We start from the raw sequence: 18,282 nt of genomic DNA on the forward strand, positions 1-18,282 counted from the left end.
CTACATTGTCATGCTTTAAATGTAATACAAGCTACCAATGCCACTTACGGATACCAGAGATTTTGAAGATGAAAATTCTGGATGGATGACATGGAGACTTCTAACCCAACCCTACGTGTGGCTTCTTATAATGTTTAAATTGTGATAACTCCAATTGGTATGGACAGCATTGTAATTTAAATATGGAAACGGTTAAAATGCTTTTCGGTTACAAGAATGATGATAAATAATATTTAGAATTTTCATTGGTTATAATTATTTTAGATATCTTCACGTAACTCTAAGCAACAGATTATTCGTATGTGATGTGCTGTGGTGTGATCAAAAAGGACAAAAACAATGACTTGCTGGTTTTATTTTATTCACTGTGGAATTGACAACAACACCATCGATAACAACAGGAATAAATTAATAAACTAGTTGCTGGAATCTGGAAACGTGATAGGATGGGCGTATCCAGAATCGATAAGAGTATCATGACAAGAATGATGATGATGGAGGTGATGGTGGGTGACGGGGATGTCAGGTTTTAAAAACACATGTGTGTATGTGATGACAAATGTCGATGTGAGGACGAGGCACGAAACTGTAACTATGGCAACGCGAGAATGAGCGGAATCGATTTTCTGAAGGGGGGGGGGGGGGGGGGGGGTATGTGTTGTGTTTTTTTTCTGTGACCTTAACTTGATGCTATTATCCATTGACATTGCAATAAATCATTTATGTGAATTTTATTTCATATACGTTTTCTAAACTTGACAATTTAGAAAGAAGGCACAATATTGGATTTTGTTCAGCTTGAGTCGGAATTTTTTTTGACCCCCTCTCCGACCAAATGCTAAGATAGGCTCATTTCAAATCATTCCGAAAGAGCTTTTCTTTTATAACCCCGCAATTTATAATGATTTGTATAGTTGTCTGTTTCGTGCTATACACATTTGAATAACTCCGTTTTTGTTATGTCTGATTTCCATCAAGCATTTCCACAAATTCACGGAGCCTTTAGGATATTGGTGGCATTCAGTTGGTAGATATTTACTACACTTTGTTCTCCTATTAATTAGTTTAAATATATAGGGGTCGAAGGATTCTGTACGACATCCATTCTAAAAATTTCCAGAATATCACCTTTTCAGTGGAAAATTGGTGTGGTACTTTAAATCTAAACGTCTAAATCAAATATTGAAAAGTAGCTCAATCAAGTCATGTTGTTGACGATAAGATATAAATCGTGCAGAAAATTACCAGCAAAAAAAAAAAGAAAAAAAAAGAAGAAGAAAATACAAACAACAAAAAACAAAAACAAAATTAGAAATTAAAAAGCAATTAACAAAAATCTGTGATGAAAGGAAGGCGAACCCGTGACCTCGCTTGGACACTACCCTCCGTTTGAGAGGTTGCTGATGAGGAGAGAGAGAGAGAGAGAGAGAGAGAGAGAGAGAGAGATAGATAGATAGATAGAGAGAGAGAGATAGATAGATAGATAGATAGAGAGAGAGAGATAGATAGATAGATAGATAGATAGATAGATAGATAGATAGATAGATAGATAGATAGATAGATAGATAGATAGATAGAGAGAGAGAGAGAGAGAGAGAGAGAGAGAGAGAGAGAGAGATAGAGAGAGAGAGAGAGAGAGAATCTATGTGATATTGAACTTCTAAATGATTAACATTTTGAGATTGACAGTCATAAGTCCATAATTAGCAGAAACGATGTATAAACGTTTCTTTTAGTGAAAATATTGTAGCCATTTTGGAGTTTGTATTCAGTATCTTCAATTCCAACGTTTTCTCGTTTTGGCCAGATCCATTTTAATTCATGTAACGATAGAATAAGATGACCCTTGACTTCTTAAAGTCTTAAACCCGAGACTAAGAACTAGTTAGGCGTCAATTTAACCCATGGATGTATGAAAAAAATATTTTCAGGCTAAAACTTAAATTTAAAAAATGCGTTAAGTCATTTCATGACAGATGATAAACCTGGTGAAAAAAAAAAGAAATAGAATCTTTACTAATAGACGTCCAGTGCTTTTAACCTTTTCATTGATTTCACTAAAAGACTTACCATAATTATCGTGATAACTTGTATTATGACAATTGTGACAACTTTTGTATCATTGATTTTTTTAAATAATTTATTTCAAGTTTCATACTATCATTACAAAGTACAATTCGTGTGAAAGGTTCCATTCTAGAAGTCATTAGATTGGCATGGGAACATTTGAGTACCTAACTGATCTTGATATTATTTACCCCATTTCAGCAGATTCAACAGTTCTATTTAAATATCAATATTTTTTTGTGATATACCTAGTGATAGTTTTTTAACTCAACTGCATATTTTTTTCTTGTATCTTTTGTTGAGAACTCCTCAATGAATTCGCCTGTTTTCTAAAACACTGACAAAATGTCATTGAATGGGACGCTTGAATCATGATTGTATAATAGGATGATGAAAACCATTAACCAGTTAACTACCGTACTTCAGAAAGACGCGACTTTAAAAATTTGGTCAGAAAACTCGTCCTTCAAATATCGATTCATTTCAATGGCAAAAACCCTTAAACCTGGAATCTCGCGAGTTCCCAGGTTTGAGAGGTTTTTGGTTTGTTAGTTTGTTTTTTCTGGGTTTTTTTTTTTTTTTTTTTTTGTTTTTTGTTTTTTGTTTTTTGCCAAGATGAGATATTTGAAGAACGAGTTTTCTGATCAATTTTTAAATACACACCTTTTTTGGAGTACGGCAGTTAAACTGTTTAAATCATGGTCAGATTCTCCAACACAACTCATTGGCGGGTCCAATGCATAAACAAACAAATATGACATCCGACTGTTGATATGTGAAGTCTGTCTTACCAGTTGTTGTCTTTTTTCCCTTTAAAAAGGTTCTTTCCCATATATTATTTCAAAATAATGTTTAAATCACTTCAAAATTATTTTCTATCATACTTACCCATATAAATTTATAATACTAATTTATTTCCTTCACGAATAGAAAGTAATCACTCTTTTTTATAAAGACAATAACTCTCATTATAACATTTGTTAAAACCTACATAAGTTGAATACTTTTTGAAAGCAAAATCAAACATTAAACCTGTGTACAAACTTATTCATCATTCACATTTTGTCTTTTGTTGACTGATCCATTCATTTTATTTATGATTATTATTTACCGCGCATTCATCATAATTAACGATTCAATCTTTATTTCAAACGTCTATTATATATATATATATATATATATATATATATATATATATATATATATATATATGCAGACAATTGTACAATTGTGATGTGTGTATTTGTTATGGGTGTTTGTAGCAATCATATGATTGAAACTGGATAAGATCATCTTAATAATTTTGTCATTATTGTACATTTAAATCTTTGACCAATCATACAACTATTGAGGTACGTCATTCTTTTCATGACTGCACTGTTTGTTCTATTTATGCAAGTGGTAATCCTTGACCAGACATGGTCCATTGTGTTCATTTATATCGCAGTTGTAGTTTACACGCGCGAAATGAACATAGAACACATTTTTCCCAAAACTTGTTCAACTGAATTGTGTGGTATCACGACATTGAAAATTATAACATACATTATTTTTTCCTTTTCATTTTTGTTTTCGTTTGGTTAAAAATATTAAATTGAAAAGTTTACAATAATAGTCTGATGATGATAGTTAGAGCTAATAAAAATATGGAGAAAAATATGTTTATAATCATAATGGTCTATAAGGGGCTATTTTTAGACTGGCATATTAACAAAAAGGTTAAAATAGAAAGGCCTCAGAAGAAAACAAATATACAATTTGTAATTTTTTATTTGGAACTCTTTTTCCATTTTCACCTTTTTGTTAGTACATATGATTTAGTACTTTTAATAAAGCATTGCACAGTAAACCAGTTTCTCTACATGGGTCGTTTCATACATATTTCATTGAGCTAGATTTGGTTACCCATCATCTGGGTGGGTTCATATTGATATAGCATGTCTGGGTAGATTATCTCATCTATATTCCATCTCGATAGGTCAGGGTGACATCATCTTACTGTAACATGCGATTGGGATGAATTTTTAATATTTTTTTATTGCCTTATTTCGGTAGAAGAATGCATTTCCCCTCCCATTGATCACAACCCAGAACGTATCAGAACCGCATTCGAAAGTAAATATTATGTTGCTATACTCTTAACCAGTTAAATGCCGACATGCATTTTAAAATTTGGCTAAAAAACTCGTCCTTCAATTATCGATCGATTTAAATAACTCTCATCTTGGCAAAACTCTCAAACTTGGGAGCTCGCGAGGTCCCATGTTTTGAGTTTTTGACAAGATGAGGGTCATTTAAATCGATCGATATTTGAAGGACGAGTTTTTTAGCCAAATTTTAAAATGCATGTCGGCTTTTCTAGCCAAATTTTTAAATACATTTTTTTTCCAGAGAATGGTGGTAATTGGTTAATAGACACGTATTTAAAATTTTGGATAGAAAACTCGCCTTTCAAATATCGGTCGATTATAATGACCTTCAGGTTTGATCATTTTGACATTCTAATCGATCGATATTCTAAGGACCAGTTATCTGGCCAAAAATTTTAATTCATGTTCTGTTTTTTTCCAGCGTATGTAGCCTTTAATTTATCATATCCCAATATTCATTTCAATGTTAACAAGCACACCAATCTGGTATAGATTTGACTTTAACGGAATGAACTTAGTGTAGAAAATTGCATTAAAAGTTTAGATTTTAAAACTTGACTTAAGTTTATATAATGTTTTCGTTGAGAATAATAAATTTCTTCAACTGCAAAATATTTAAATCTCGCAAGCCTTGTCATTTAAAATTTTGACTCGATTATTCACAAAATTCCTGATTATCGCTGTTGGCTGCTCGTTTCACATGGTATCGCTGTGTCGCCAGTCTCATAGCACTATCAAACAATTCATTGTAATGCCTTTTACTTGACAAACTTTCTCTTGACTTCCCGACAATATCATGTCTGATCATGAAACAAAAAAATCACAAACATTTGATACACATCGGTAACGTTTTACTTTGCATGCGTTTTATTCTATTACACTGTTAACACTTTCCTTAATTTTTATTATAAGTTTTTATATGCCTACAAATTTCATAAAATGTACCAAATGTGTTCTTAAATTAAATAATCAATTTTATTCTACAATTGCTCATTTAAAAAAAAATATTTTAGGAAACAATATTATTTTCCATTCATATTATGTGATCATCAAGTTGAAATAGGCATCAATTCGATTACCTTTTATGTTCAACAGACCTGGTCTGGTTGCTTCAAATTTTTAATCAGAAATGTATTACACTAAAGTGAAATACTTCCCAACTAAATACAATGAGGATAAAATGAGAATAGTTAAATGCGTATTTCCGTCTTTCAAATAAATTTATTTTCCCGTTCACGTGTACAACTTATGAGATGTCTGTATTCTCAGAAGATATACGGTCTCTATGGATGGCTGCTCTGAATAGGTCAAAAATATAGTATCAAGTTTCAAATTCAAGTTTTAAATATTTATTTTTGTTAATGGCCTACTAAGTAGAGCAAGAATTCATTTTTCTTAAACTGCAATATTAAAGGAATCAAGCAGCTAAGTGATCAGTAAGTAAGAATAAGTGTCACAGAGGTGTGCACGTGATAGTGGATGGCTGCCACTCACTAGGGGAGATCCAAACCGTACTGTTTTCATTTAGAGAGCAGTGATAATGAAAACCGTTAGAAGCACGAGACGGACCCATCGCTCTGTTGGTAAAAATGGTCGGTTAGTGTAAAATCACGTGTTCATCTGTCATGTCATCATTTTATAATGTTATTTCTTTACCAAAATAGGTTGATATTGCATTTGTATAGCTTCTCAGCCGATCAATACTGCCACATACATTTCATGTGAATTGAACCTTTTCAATTATTCTATATAATAACCATGTGCAATATTCTTGTCTTTGATATCTCCTTTTTCTTTTAAAGTAACTACAAATTATAAGAAATGTTTTCTTCTACATGGAAATAATATATATATATCTAATTTACTAAATAAACACCATGTTTCGTCTCATATTTTTCGTTATCTGACTTTGTTTAAATGATTGCATTAGTATTGTTTTATATTGATGTTATAAAGAATTCTCTCACGGCTTCGGATTTATTAAATGAGTTATTTTTAGCACGCCACTTAACATCACGCACTTAAGTGTGAGTGTTAATACATGGTAGAAATAACGACTTGAATCAATCCATAGACCTGAAAAAAACCCACCTTCAAAGTAATATTCTTAGATTTTTCGCAACCAGTACGTTGTAAAAGGTTTACTATTAATTCAAATTATTTTAGTGATCAATTTGAAAATATCACCATCATCAAAGCAATTACCCAGTTGTAGCTGACAGTACCCCCGGGGGGGGGGGGGGGGTTGTTAGGCGTGTCGCTTAAGTAAACATTAAAGAAGATTATGTGTGCCGAGACATCCCCCCAGTGAAACTATGATATAGTTATATTTTCTGACTTTGCTCGTGAAGCCTCCAATGACACATGGAAATGTCTTTCCCCTTGTTAGAGACGCGCACAGCTCCAAAGTCTGCATGCACTTTGGGATCTTCGAAAAGTTTCAGTATTAGCCGATCACACCAAAACCTATGCTAAGTCACCAATGGGTCTATGATTACGGCCCCATTCATAGCCATAGCTTCCATTTGAAAATTGCCTCATCATCTTGTTCTGTTGTGCATCTCCCGTCCCTGAAACGGGACTGCTCTCTAGGCAGGGATGTGTCTAGGACTAGTCCACATCCCTTTCATTAACATACATACTACGTACTCTGAGTTTCTGAAAAGCCGCTTAGGAGTGATATGGGCCTGTTTTTTTTTTAAAGGGTTTTACGGCGCTTGCAATACATTTAGGTTATATCAGCGCCAGTAAAAAGGAAGAAATTGGATAGTAGAAAGTTCTAGAATTACAATTAAAGCACCCAAGAGAAAGTAAGACAAAGGGGAATTGGGACCAAATAGGGATCAGATGTATATTCCAAGAGCATACCATCAATTTACTTAGTCTGAGATCACCTATAAGTCTCACCCAGACACAAGAACAAGATCCAACAAAGAGGAATACACTCAAATGCTTACATTTCATTATACATTAAAAATAGCAAATATAATAATACATAACAGAGATGATTTACAAGGAAAACAATATCATCTCCCAAAACAATAACTATGCATTTGACTGTTTCCCTCCCAGCCAAGGACTCCGGCCAGGGTCGGGACAAAACCAAGCAAACTGATACCAAAACAAAGACAGAAAGCATATTGGAAAACAGATATAAGGGGATAGAAGACACGGTATGTACCTCCCTGCCCACTGTGGAGGTAGGGAACCCCACCCAGGATATGGGTATGTGGCTGGCGGTGAATATTAGATGAAAAAATGATAAGAACGCAGGTAGCTGATTATGTTGAGAAAGAAAAATATACTGTATATTTCCCTCTTGCTAGAAAGTATCTATTTTAAAAAGGAATATATAGACTTGACTGTTCCTTTTTGATTATCCAACCCAGAAACAGAGTTAATCATCACAATCTTAGTCTAAGACAAATACAGGAAGCAATTTACATATGTGTTTGTTTGTTATCTCTCACAAAAAAAAGGAACTATACATTTGACTGGATCCCTCTCAGCTAAGGGTCCCCGCTAGTTTGTTTTGTTTGTTTTTAAGGGTTTTACGGCGCTTGCAACACATTAAGGTCATATCAGCGCCAGTAAAAAGGAAAAAAATGGGATAGTAAAAAGTTCTAGAATTACAATTAAAGCACCCAAGAAAAAGTAAGACATAGGGGAACTGGGAACAAATAGGGATCAGATGTAGATTCCAAGAGCATACCACCAATGCACTTAGTTTGAGATCACCTATAAGTCTCATCCAGACACAAGCACAAAATCCAACAAAGAGGAATACACTCAAATGCTTGCATTATACATTAAAAATAACAAATATAATAACACATAACAGAGAGATGATTTACAAGGAAAAAAATATCATCTCCCAAAACAATAACTATGCATTTGACTGTTTCCCTCCCAGTCAAGGACTCTGGCCAGGGTTGGGACAAAACCGAGCAATCTCACCCCAAGACAAAGACAGAAAGCAAGTTGGAAAACAGATATACGGGGATAGAAGACACGGTAAGTACCTCCCTGCCCACTGTGGAGGTAGGGAACCCCACCCAGGGTCCCCGCTAGGGCCAGGAACAAATCCGATAAATCTCAATCAAGAACAAAGACAGTGAGCAACATGGAAAGGTAAAGCTGGTACATCGGAATATAAGACACAGCAATAGTGACCTCTCCGCCCATCAGGGGTGGTAAGAAGACCCCGCCCATAGATATGGAGGGATAGACGTAAGTGGTCCAAGTCAAAAGGAGAGTCAAAGGCTTGAGAAAAAAAAAAAAACCCCAACAAACCCCCACAGAGTCATTGTCTTACAGGTAAACAGACCTGAAACAGTTCATAACAGAAGTGCAGAACTCAAATATTTTTATTTAGTTTTTAAGGGTTTTACGGCGCTTTCGACACATCAGCGCCAGTAAAAAAGGAAGAATATGGGATAGTGAAAAAAAGGTCTAGAATTACAAAAAAAGATACTCAAGAAAAAGTAGGATCAGGGAGAATTTGTTTAAATAGGAAACAGATATAGATTCTGAAAGCACATAATCTGTGTACTTTGAGATCACCGAAAAGTCTCATCCAGACATCAGCACAAGATCCCACCAATAAGAGGAACACACTCAAATGTTTACAGAATATATCCAAAACAGAAAACATAACTAACAGCACATAACAGAGAGATGATTTCCAAGTTGTAAAAAAAAATAATCTCCCAAAATCATAACTATACATTTGACTGTTTTCCCCCAGTCAAGGACTCCAGCCAGAGCAAGGTCAAAACCAAGTGTAATCTCAGTCCAAGACAAAGACAGAAAACAAGTGGGAATAAAAGACCCAGTAAGACCCCACCCAGCAGAACTCAAATAGTTCATGTGCTATGACCATTAGGTATCCTCGTCTATGTGAAAAGAAAAAGATGCCGATGTGTTGTGTAAAATGTCTTTATTTATGATGGTCTTTATCCAAACCAAGCGTTCTATATATTATTATAACACCACAGAATATTTACAATGCACACAAGAAACGTTAACACATTTCATAAAACACTTATCATTAATTAACCTTTTGACTTTAAAACATCTTCCTGCTGATAACAATAATGGCAACATAAGACAGTAATGTTAACACTATGAAGAAATTCAAATCCTGCTAGGAAAAAAATAATTGTTTTTGAAATTACAAGTTTGGTCTATGAGCGTTGAAAAAAACCCCAACAAATTCAGATACAAAAAAGAATTCGAAGACACAATAAGAGTAAGTGAATACTCCCCGACCAACCAAGGTAAAAAAAAAATCATATGGAATTTCCAAATCATAAACACAGATCATAAAATGAATTCTTTGATACCATTTTAAATGTATATCTAAATGTAAAAATCTTAATTTAAAAGAAGAAATAACAAATGTCTAAAATAAAAAGACTAAATATCAGAGTTTCGTGCTATGTCCCAATAAAATTAAAGTGATCTACAGGAATAGGAGGCATAAAACTTCCTAAATGAGGTTAACAAAAAAAATTAACATGAACAAAATACTGTATTTTGCACAACCATTTAGACAGAAACTAATAGAATTATGATCTATAAGTATATTTGATACTGACCATTTTAGGGTTGATGATCAAGAATTAAACAATGGCTAATGTTGTATAATGGCTAGTAATTAGCTATTAATAAATAAAATATGCAACTTATATAATTCTAACTTTCATAATAAAAATATACATAAGGAGGTAGGATAGAATGTGATTAATAATGCTTGAAAATGACAAATTAAAAGAAAAGAAATAAATCCAGAATTGACAGTTTAATATACCAAAATGTGTTTATTTTCTGCACTGGCGTGTCCACAGAACTGAAGCCTATCCAGTTTCTTGCTATCATTTGTAAAAGACACTATCTATCGAAAAGTAAGTTATTTTCCACCAGGGTTTAGCAAAGCTTATCACTGTTGATTATGGAGAAAGGCCCGACAAACTGTTCTTAACTCTCAACAAGCAAGGATTCGATTTTATTCAACCCTGACGTCATGTCTAACCGCTTTCAACATGAAAACCTGCAATACTTAAGGTCATTCAGTATCAGTAGAAAGCAAAATAATAAAAAAGTCAAAAGATTTGTTTAGTTATCAATCATTTTTTATTTGTTTTTAAGAGGATTAACAGCACTGACAGCATAACTGGGACATTTAAGCGCGAGAAAAAGAAAGGCAATGGATTTAGATAAAGAGGAGGAAAGCAGTGGACGATAGAAGAAATGTACCTCTGTAGCTTGTCTGAGACAAAAGTCATTGATTCATTGGATTTTTGCCGAAAATGAAAGTGTATTTGTATAATCAATTACAACATAGTTATATTATATAATAAAACCATAACAGATTTTTTTTTGTTTGTTTGTTGCTTTAGGTCTCTTCCAACACAATTGAGGTTATATGAGAGACCGCTGAAACAAAAAAACAAGCAATCTAACAAAAATAGTACAAATGTAAATCAAAATCATAACCTAAAGATATCATAAGCTAAATTATAAATAACCAAGAACAAACAGGCAGAAGATTTACAGAAAAAAAATATCCCCTGTCAAAAATACAATCACAAACCAAAGAAGCAGGATAGGCGAGTAAAGAGAAGAAGAAACGACATCACTATCGGATCGTACACCCATGCGAACATCATAGGTATATGATTCAAGGGTGATGCTCCCATCCAACCACCCGCAAACCATAACAGAAATTAGCACATAGACATAAGACATCTCTAAAGAGATAATTTACTAGGGAAAAAATCATATTATCTCATTATGACATGCTGTGATCCCCAACCGGGAATTTCCTATCACCCTTTGTCTACATGAGTACTTATTCAATATAGATAGCAAATTACCCTGAAAGTTTTGTCCCATAATACACTACACAGGAGATTATCACTGTTATCTTGTTTTAAATGTGAAGAAGGAAAATTAAAATCAAACATAAAATAGCTACGATTCATCACAGTAAAGGGCAGAAACAGAGGGTATAATGTTGCCTTAGTGTATGAACTCAGTAGTTAAGTTATATGGAACTGCAAAATTTAAGTTTGTTTCGCCACAGGCATCTAATTGAACTATGTAGAGTATAATAAATATCGTGATAAATTATGTTGTATTAGTTAATCAAAATATGTAGCATAAACAATACATGAATCTTACTTGTCTTTACCTAATTTTAATAATTGAACTTTTTTTTTCTCCCCTAAATGTCCGAAGTCAAAACTGTTGAAAGTGAATTCAATTTTAATCAAAGTTCAGATTATAAATGCTAAAATGACTTAAGCCAATCATCGATGGATTTACACTTTTTAGGGACAGGCATTTTCTATATTTCTAACATCTATACACTGTAACATAGGCTATGGTTCATGATTTGATTCTCATGAGACTTTTTTAAAATTTCAAAAATTTTAAATGTGGGTTAAAAATAGAAAATTATAGATGAGTACATTTGTGCTACATAAATACTTTAAATATTTCTTGAGATAAACAACAGAGATAAACTGTCCCTACAAACCAAATGGCTTATCTTGGTCTTTAAACATCAACCACGTGCTAACCAAGTTAAGAAAATTTTGATGAACAATTACAGCCTTCTCCAAGTCGATGAAGAAATCTAACAGGCTTTCTCTCAACTGCCATTGGTAACATGTGGCAGGGACTGCAACCGTGGATTTGTTTGCACTTAACTGTCTTGAATTGTACAAGTAAATGTTGGAACACAAGCATGGCTCAATGGCTCATACTAATGAAGTTAGATGTGAAATAAAACCACTACAAAACAGTAGATTAAAATCAAACCGAAACATACAAAGATGAAAAAGAAAATAAAACTTACAGAAAATTACAATTGCTGATTGAGTCTCAATGGAAAGACAGAGGATAAGTAAGCCACAAAATGATTCTTAAGAATATTACCAAAAAAAAAAAAAAAAAAAAAAAAAGAGAGATTCAGGTCTCTTTGCCAAAATGCAAAAAAGAAACAACCTTTTCAAAACAAAATGTAACACTTTGTGTCAGGAAATGTTTACACGAATACAGACTAAAATCGTGTTTCAGTAAATGTAATTTTTTTTTCTTTTGAAAATGAAACTACATATAAAAGACAGAACATCCATCCACACATGCACATTTGAACCAAGACTCAAACAATCACCTCTCTATTGCACATTTGTCAATGATCATTATTTACATGATGATAGAGTTAATCATACTTGTGACCCATCGTCTCAGATCAGCACTATGTCGTGTTTAGATGCTGAAAATTCAACTCATACTGGTATCCAAAAGTATTCACTTGCAATAAATCTATTTCTTTTGTTCATGAGAATGAACTTAAAATGTTAACTCACTTTTTGATATCTTTGACATAATGTCAGATTGAGATGATGGTCACTTTTTCACTAATGGTCATGAGTTGGTTTAAATTTTTTGTATCTGTACACTCAAACCTTGTGTACTGTCCATTTCTAAGCCAAGTGTCACCTTTACAAAGATGACTACTTAAATGCCTTCGATATCTTAAAAAAATGTTTTTTTGAATAATGGAATCCCGTCCATGTCACAAAAACATTATCAGAGTTAATACTAAGCCGCTGGAAGCTGTGTACTGTAAAAGTAATGTACAGCTTCAATATAGGAACAAAATATCAAATAACAAAACGTTTTGGGCTCAAATCCCTTCTTCAGCCAATAAAAACAGTAAATATGTTTATTTCATATTTGCCAAAAAGACGTGCCTAAAACTCTTTTGCTGTCTGTTTGAATTTAAAGAGATGTAATATTAAAATGTGTGTGTGTGTGTGTGTGTGTGTGTGTGTGTGTTTCATAGGTAGTTGTAAACGTTATGATACTATATGTGTTTTGGAAATAAAAGCCAATGTATATACCTTTCACACGTAACACTTTCACAATTCATAAAACAACATGTAATGTCAACATAGTCAAAACTATATTTGGTATGAAGCTTTTCCTTTCAAAACATGATATCAAATGCCGCATGAAATTGTATGGAAGACTGTGACATCAATCCATAATACCCGATAACTACATAATACGTATACCTCAGATAACTTAAGATTAAATAGCAGTTAATGAAAGTTAAAACTAGCTGGGTTTTGAATTCTAGTACAATAATGATCATAACATTTTATTTGTCTTTAGCATGGCCAGTTAGATTACATTATAAAATGGTTCATTGATTAGAATGGAATATACCGGGGTATAAAGTGGGTATGAAAGCGTACAAAAACCAACCATACAATTAAAAAAGAGTATGCCATTCATAATTATATATCATTTGATTCGAAAAATAAATCTGTCCAGCCATTATCAATAACTGGCAGTGCGAACATCCACAATACAGTCCATAAAATATTGGTGATATTCATATGTAGTAATATCAATCCTATTCTTGGCACTGTGTAAATCTGTAATTAAAAAAAACAGATAAAATAGTGTATTAAAGCAAAAGAATGATTCCTTGTGGCTTGGTTTAGTATCAATTTCAAAATCTGTTTGTGTTTTAAGGGTTTTACGGCGCTTGCAACACATTAAGGTCATATCTGTGCCAGTAAAAAGGAAGAAAAGAGGATAGTAAAATGTTCTAGAATTACAATTAAAGCACCCAAGAAAAGGTAAGACAAAGGGGAATTGGTTCAAATAGGAAACAGATATTGATTCCAAGAGCACAGTATCACAGTACTTAGTTTGAGATCACCATAAAGTCTCATCCAGACACAAGCACAGGTCCCAACTAAGAAGGACACTCAAATGTTTGCAAATCATATATAATATGTAAATAAAACATAATAACTCTAACTATACATTTGACTGTTTCTCTCCCAGATAGGGTGAATGGCCAGGGCATGGACAAAACAAAGTAACAAAGACAGAAAGTATGTTCGAAAACAGATATAGGGGGATAGAAGACACAGTAAGCGCCTCCCTGCCCACTATGGAAGAATTTCAAAATCTATTCACATTGTAAAAAAACACATATGTGAAAACCACCAGCTTTCCTCTTAGTGACAGTGTAATGATTATCAAGAATTTTATGTAAATGAATTTGTATGGCAACAAGAAATTTAAACTCTTATTAGTCTAATATCATTCATTGGAGCTTCACATATCTTCATGTTGCTCAATTAGGTTCAATTTTATGGAAAAACCAGATAAAATGACGCAATCATTCCTATATAAATATCTGCATATCAATATAGATCTCTATTCAGGCTCAAATTCTATTTTCTAAATCAATTCTTATAGTCATTGTGAAGTGGAATACAAGCTCTCACAAGCCTATATGTCTGTGTAAAGATTGTTCTTAACTAGTAACTCTTGTATAATATTGATCTCTATTTAGTTTTTTTTCCCCTCCATCATTGTAGTGCTTCTCCATGAGAATATGGAAATTATTCAAGTTACCAATAACAATCAGCAACATCGACCAGAAGGCCGTCATTGAAATATCTAATATTTCAAAAAGTGTCATTTCCGAATGATTTCCACTTTTTCTCTCATCATCTAACTATTCCAGCCATTGCACTATCCCAGCCAGGCTTTGACAAATGATATTGAATCAAGACAGAGAGCCACAGGATAGGGTACGAGGATAGAAAAGACAAAAATAATTTACCTCTCCTATAGGCTATTAAGGGCGAGTAAGCTTGAAACCTATTGCCCATATTTACTAACCTGTGGTTGTTTAGGAAGAAGCAGAATGTTCAGCAGTGGGTTGTGGTTGCGAGTCTTCTTTGTTGGACTCATCTTGATAAGAGTTTGTCTTAGACTCTGGGTTTGTATTTACATTGGTGGAGATGGCTTCTTGATCCCTAGTAGACTCAGAATAGTCAGATTTTTCTGGATCAGATTTAGAAAGAATATGTTGATCATCATCTGTCTTCACACAGTTTTCCAAAGCTTCATTGCAGACCAAGTCTGAGGTTGAAACATTTGAAGCATCATTGGAAGTAACCAATTTGCCAGATTCTGAAGATTCTGAAACAAGATGTGTAGATGTTTCAGAATTCTCTCCTTCTCCACAATGTAAATAATCAGCATCAACTTCCCCTGGTTCTGTACAGGTTGATGATGAGGCAATGTCTTTGTTTAAAAGGTTGCCATTGTCGACAGTAGGTTGAGTTGAAGAAACACAATCTGCAATGTTTTCTTCAGTTGATAAAGATTCTTTTTGCTCATTAGCAAGTGACAAAAACGCTCCTTCTTCAGATTTGTCTTCATTTGAGCTAAAAGTCTCCATAGTAATTTTCTGCAAGTAGAAAAGAAAAAGGTAGAATTTTGATTTAAAAATCATATAAATAATATATATTTTTTCCAAGACATTTTCTTTTATTATTGATTTTGAATCCGTTAATGGTTTTTTCCTTTGAAAAAAAGAAAGATCCAAACTGTGACAGATAGGTTTCAGGAAGCACCCTCTCTTATTTGCGAAACTGCGAAATAATAAGTAATACACTTATGTAACTTACTGAAGATAATTGAACTTAAATCATATTATGTACTTTGAGACCAATGATCGTCTGTATATCTTTAATTCAAATCATCCAGTCAAAAGTATTCTGCCCTAAAATAACTGATTTGTAAAAAAAACATTTAAAAATAAAATTTTGACAATCATCCTATGATTTCAAAACAAATTATATAATGTTCTTCAAGACAATATCAATTCAAAGCATAAAAAAACTTATTCACACCTTTTCCTCATTCTTTGGAACATCATCAACAGAATCCTCAAATCTCTCATTTTCATCATCATCATCATCATCATTTTCATCATCAGCCTCATGGTCTACACTCTTATCTCCGTTTTCCAGGACATCCCCAAACTTTTCATCATCATAGTACTCATCATCATCACAATGAACTTCATCTTCAGCCACTGTCATGGCTACTGGTGTTATGTCTGATTGTAGAAGGAATGGTGGTGGTAGAGGCTCATCTGGTTCAGGCATCGAATCCACTTCTTCTCTTCGAGATTTAGCCCGAATTGATGCAGATGACCCAGGAGATGAAAAGGATGACTGATTTGACCCTGTTTCCTGGTGTTGTCGGGGGGATGATATGGATGAAAATCCCGGTTGGCTGAGATTAGACTGCGGGGATGTTGGGGTGTTACTTCCAGCCCAGTTTAAAACTTTGACATGACCTGGAGGTGTTTTAAGGAAATCTGGAGAAGTGGGAAGAAATTCAGGTGCCTCAGGATTCAACTGGCAATCAAGGTGGAGATTCTTCTGATGATAATCTGATAGACCCTCTTCTTCTGGAGCTCCGGAGGACTCTGTGCAATCTTCCCATTCCTCACTATCTCCCTGACTGTGAGAATGGGAAGACAAGGTTCGAACTTTACCAGAAGTGGGTGGGAGGGACCCGTCATAGGAATGGCGGTAGTTCAGGTCAGCAGCACTGTCCCACTCAGCATCCACAAACTGGTCATGATGATGGAAACGAGGTAGATTGTTGTATTTTTGCTGTTGTTGTTGTTGTGGTTGTTGATGCTGGTGACCTGTCATGATCCTTCCACTTCCTGCCTTGCTTCTAGTGGGTTTCTGTTGCTGATTATGATTTGATTGTTGCTGTCGCCCTCCTTTAGGCTTTGAGGTGCCTCCACTATTGCCTCCTTGGTTTTGTGTGCGGCCAGTAGGTCCTCTCCCTGGAGTTGATCCTGATGACCTTGAAGAAGGTGTTGGAGATAAAGGTGTTTCACCATCGTATTCAACCTCGACAGAGTTATCTCCCGCAGTGTTGTCAAATTTCACCACAAGCATTTCCTTCTGGCATTCTACAAATCTGTCATCACCCCCTGACCACGTACGAGGGCGTTGGGATTTTTCTGCTCCAGGGCTCTGAGCCTGAACTGTCCCTCTGCCTCGCCCACGACCTCTGCCTCTCCCTCTTCCTGCACGTGGTGGGGCTTTGGATTCTGCATTTGGTGATAGTTGTTGATGGTGCTGTGCTGCTGATGACTGAGGGCTTAAGGGGGCGTGATGATGATGAGATGGTGGTGGTGCTTGTTGTTGTTGTTGTTGCTCTTGCTGTTGTTGTTGCTGGGCATGGTATTGGTGGTGACTTTGCTGAGACGGACCATGTTGGGATGATCCACCTGAAATGTTTAAAAGTAAAGATGATGAACATACATTGCATTTTTGCAAACTCCAGCTCTCCCCCCCCCCACCCCCATACAATATCTTATTTATATTTTCATACTTTGGATATCAATTTTGTCTCAACGAAATCATTGAAATCAATTTTTATCAGGTTTCATTAATCATCTATTTAGACAAAATCTTTAAACATATCATCTCTAGACACTGTGTCAAATTAGAAATGAATTTTGATGGGTAAAATAAATGCTGAATCTTTTCTTAATTTATATTTGCATGAAAGATAATACAATACAGAGACTTCCAGTTTGCCGCTAATATAATAGAGTGAAATAACATGCTATTTAAAAATCAGTATTTTCCTTTACATTGTTAAATTGTTAGGCATAATTATTTAAATTCTCATAATTCCTACACCCATTCCTTGGTGACTTGTCACCTATTGACCACTTTGTAAAGCTCTACATAAATTGTCATGAATGTAAATTCTTTGCCCTTCTAGGCATGCTTCAACTACACTGATAATAATAAATTAAAGAGATGCTATTACCTAATTATTGATACTTTTATTTTTTATTCAGCCTTTTAGTTTTTACAACTCATCTGCCATCCACGATTGATGCATCACTCATACTTTTCAAAGGAGAAAAAACACCATTTGCCATACGTAAGTGACTCATAACCCATACCATGATCTCGCCTGTGAAGGCTATTACTGAAGTAAAACAATTTGCATATATTCTTAAATACACAAGAGTTGTAGGCCCTGAATTCTTATGTCCTTGAAAATGTAAATTCTATGAGATTTAGTCACCCATAGGGATTTCAGCCGTTCAATACTAACAAGACACTAACAAGTCTGATATTGATACAGATTGAGACTTCGTTCAGCTTTTACCAATGTAATATGCAAGTTA

The 18,282-nt window shown here is 34.2% G+C and overlaps 2 protein-coding genes across 10 annotated transcripts in view; one reads left to right on the forward strand and one right to left on the reverse strand.

Moving 5' to 3' along the window:
• Nucleotides 1-6,107, forward strand: part of LOC144956375 (uncharacterized) — a 17,539-nt gene extending 11,432 nt beyond the window's left edge. Inside the window, exon 2 of the mRNA XM_078886874.1 lies at nucleotides 1-6,107. This exon is cut by the window's left edge and continues 96 nt beyond it. The gene's annotated coding sequence lies outside the window, so the exon portion shown is untranslated.
• Nucleotides 6,108-9,139: 3,032 nt separating this feature from the next.
• Nucleotides 9,140-18,282, reverse strand: part of LOC144956471 (uncharacterized) — a 57,355-nt gene continuing 48,212 nt past the window's right edge. For all 9 annotated transcript variants that reach the window (XM_078887053.1, XM_078887060.1, XM_078887037.1 and 6 more), the window contains 3 exons: nucleotides 15,959-17,364; nucleotides 14,940-15,513; nucleotides 9,140-13,672 (listed from right to left, as the gene is read on the reverse strand). In XM_078887053.1, coding sequence (XP_078743179.1) covers nucleotides 14,950-15,513; nucleotides 15,959-17,364 — 1,970 coding nt within the window. In that variant the 3' untranslated portion in view covers nucleotides 9,140-13,672; nucleotides 14,940-14,949. The remainder of the gene's footprint in view (nucleotides 13,673-14,939; nucleotides 15,514-15,958; nucleotides 17,365-18,282) is intronic.

This window comes from Berghia stephanieae, chromosome 1 (genome assembly GCF_034508935.2).
Source record: "Berghia stephanieae isolate SIO BIC M18660-M18661 chromosome 1, UCSD_Bste_1.3, whole genome shotgun sequence".
Lineage (NCBI taxonomy): Eukaryota > Metazoa > Mollusca > Gastropoda > Nudibranchia > Aeolidiidae > Berghia > Berghia stephanieae.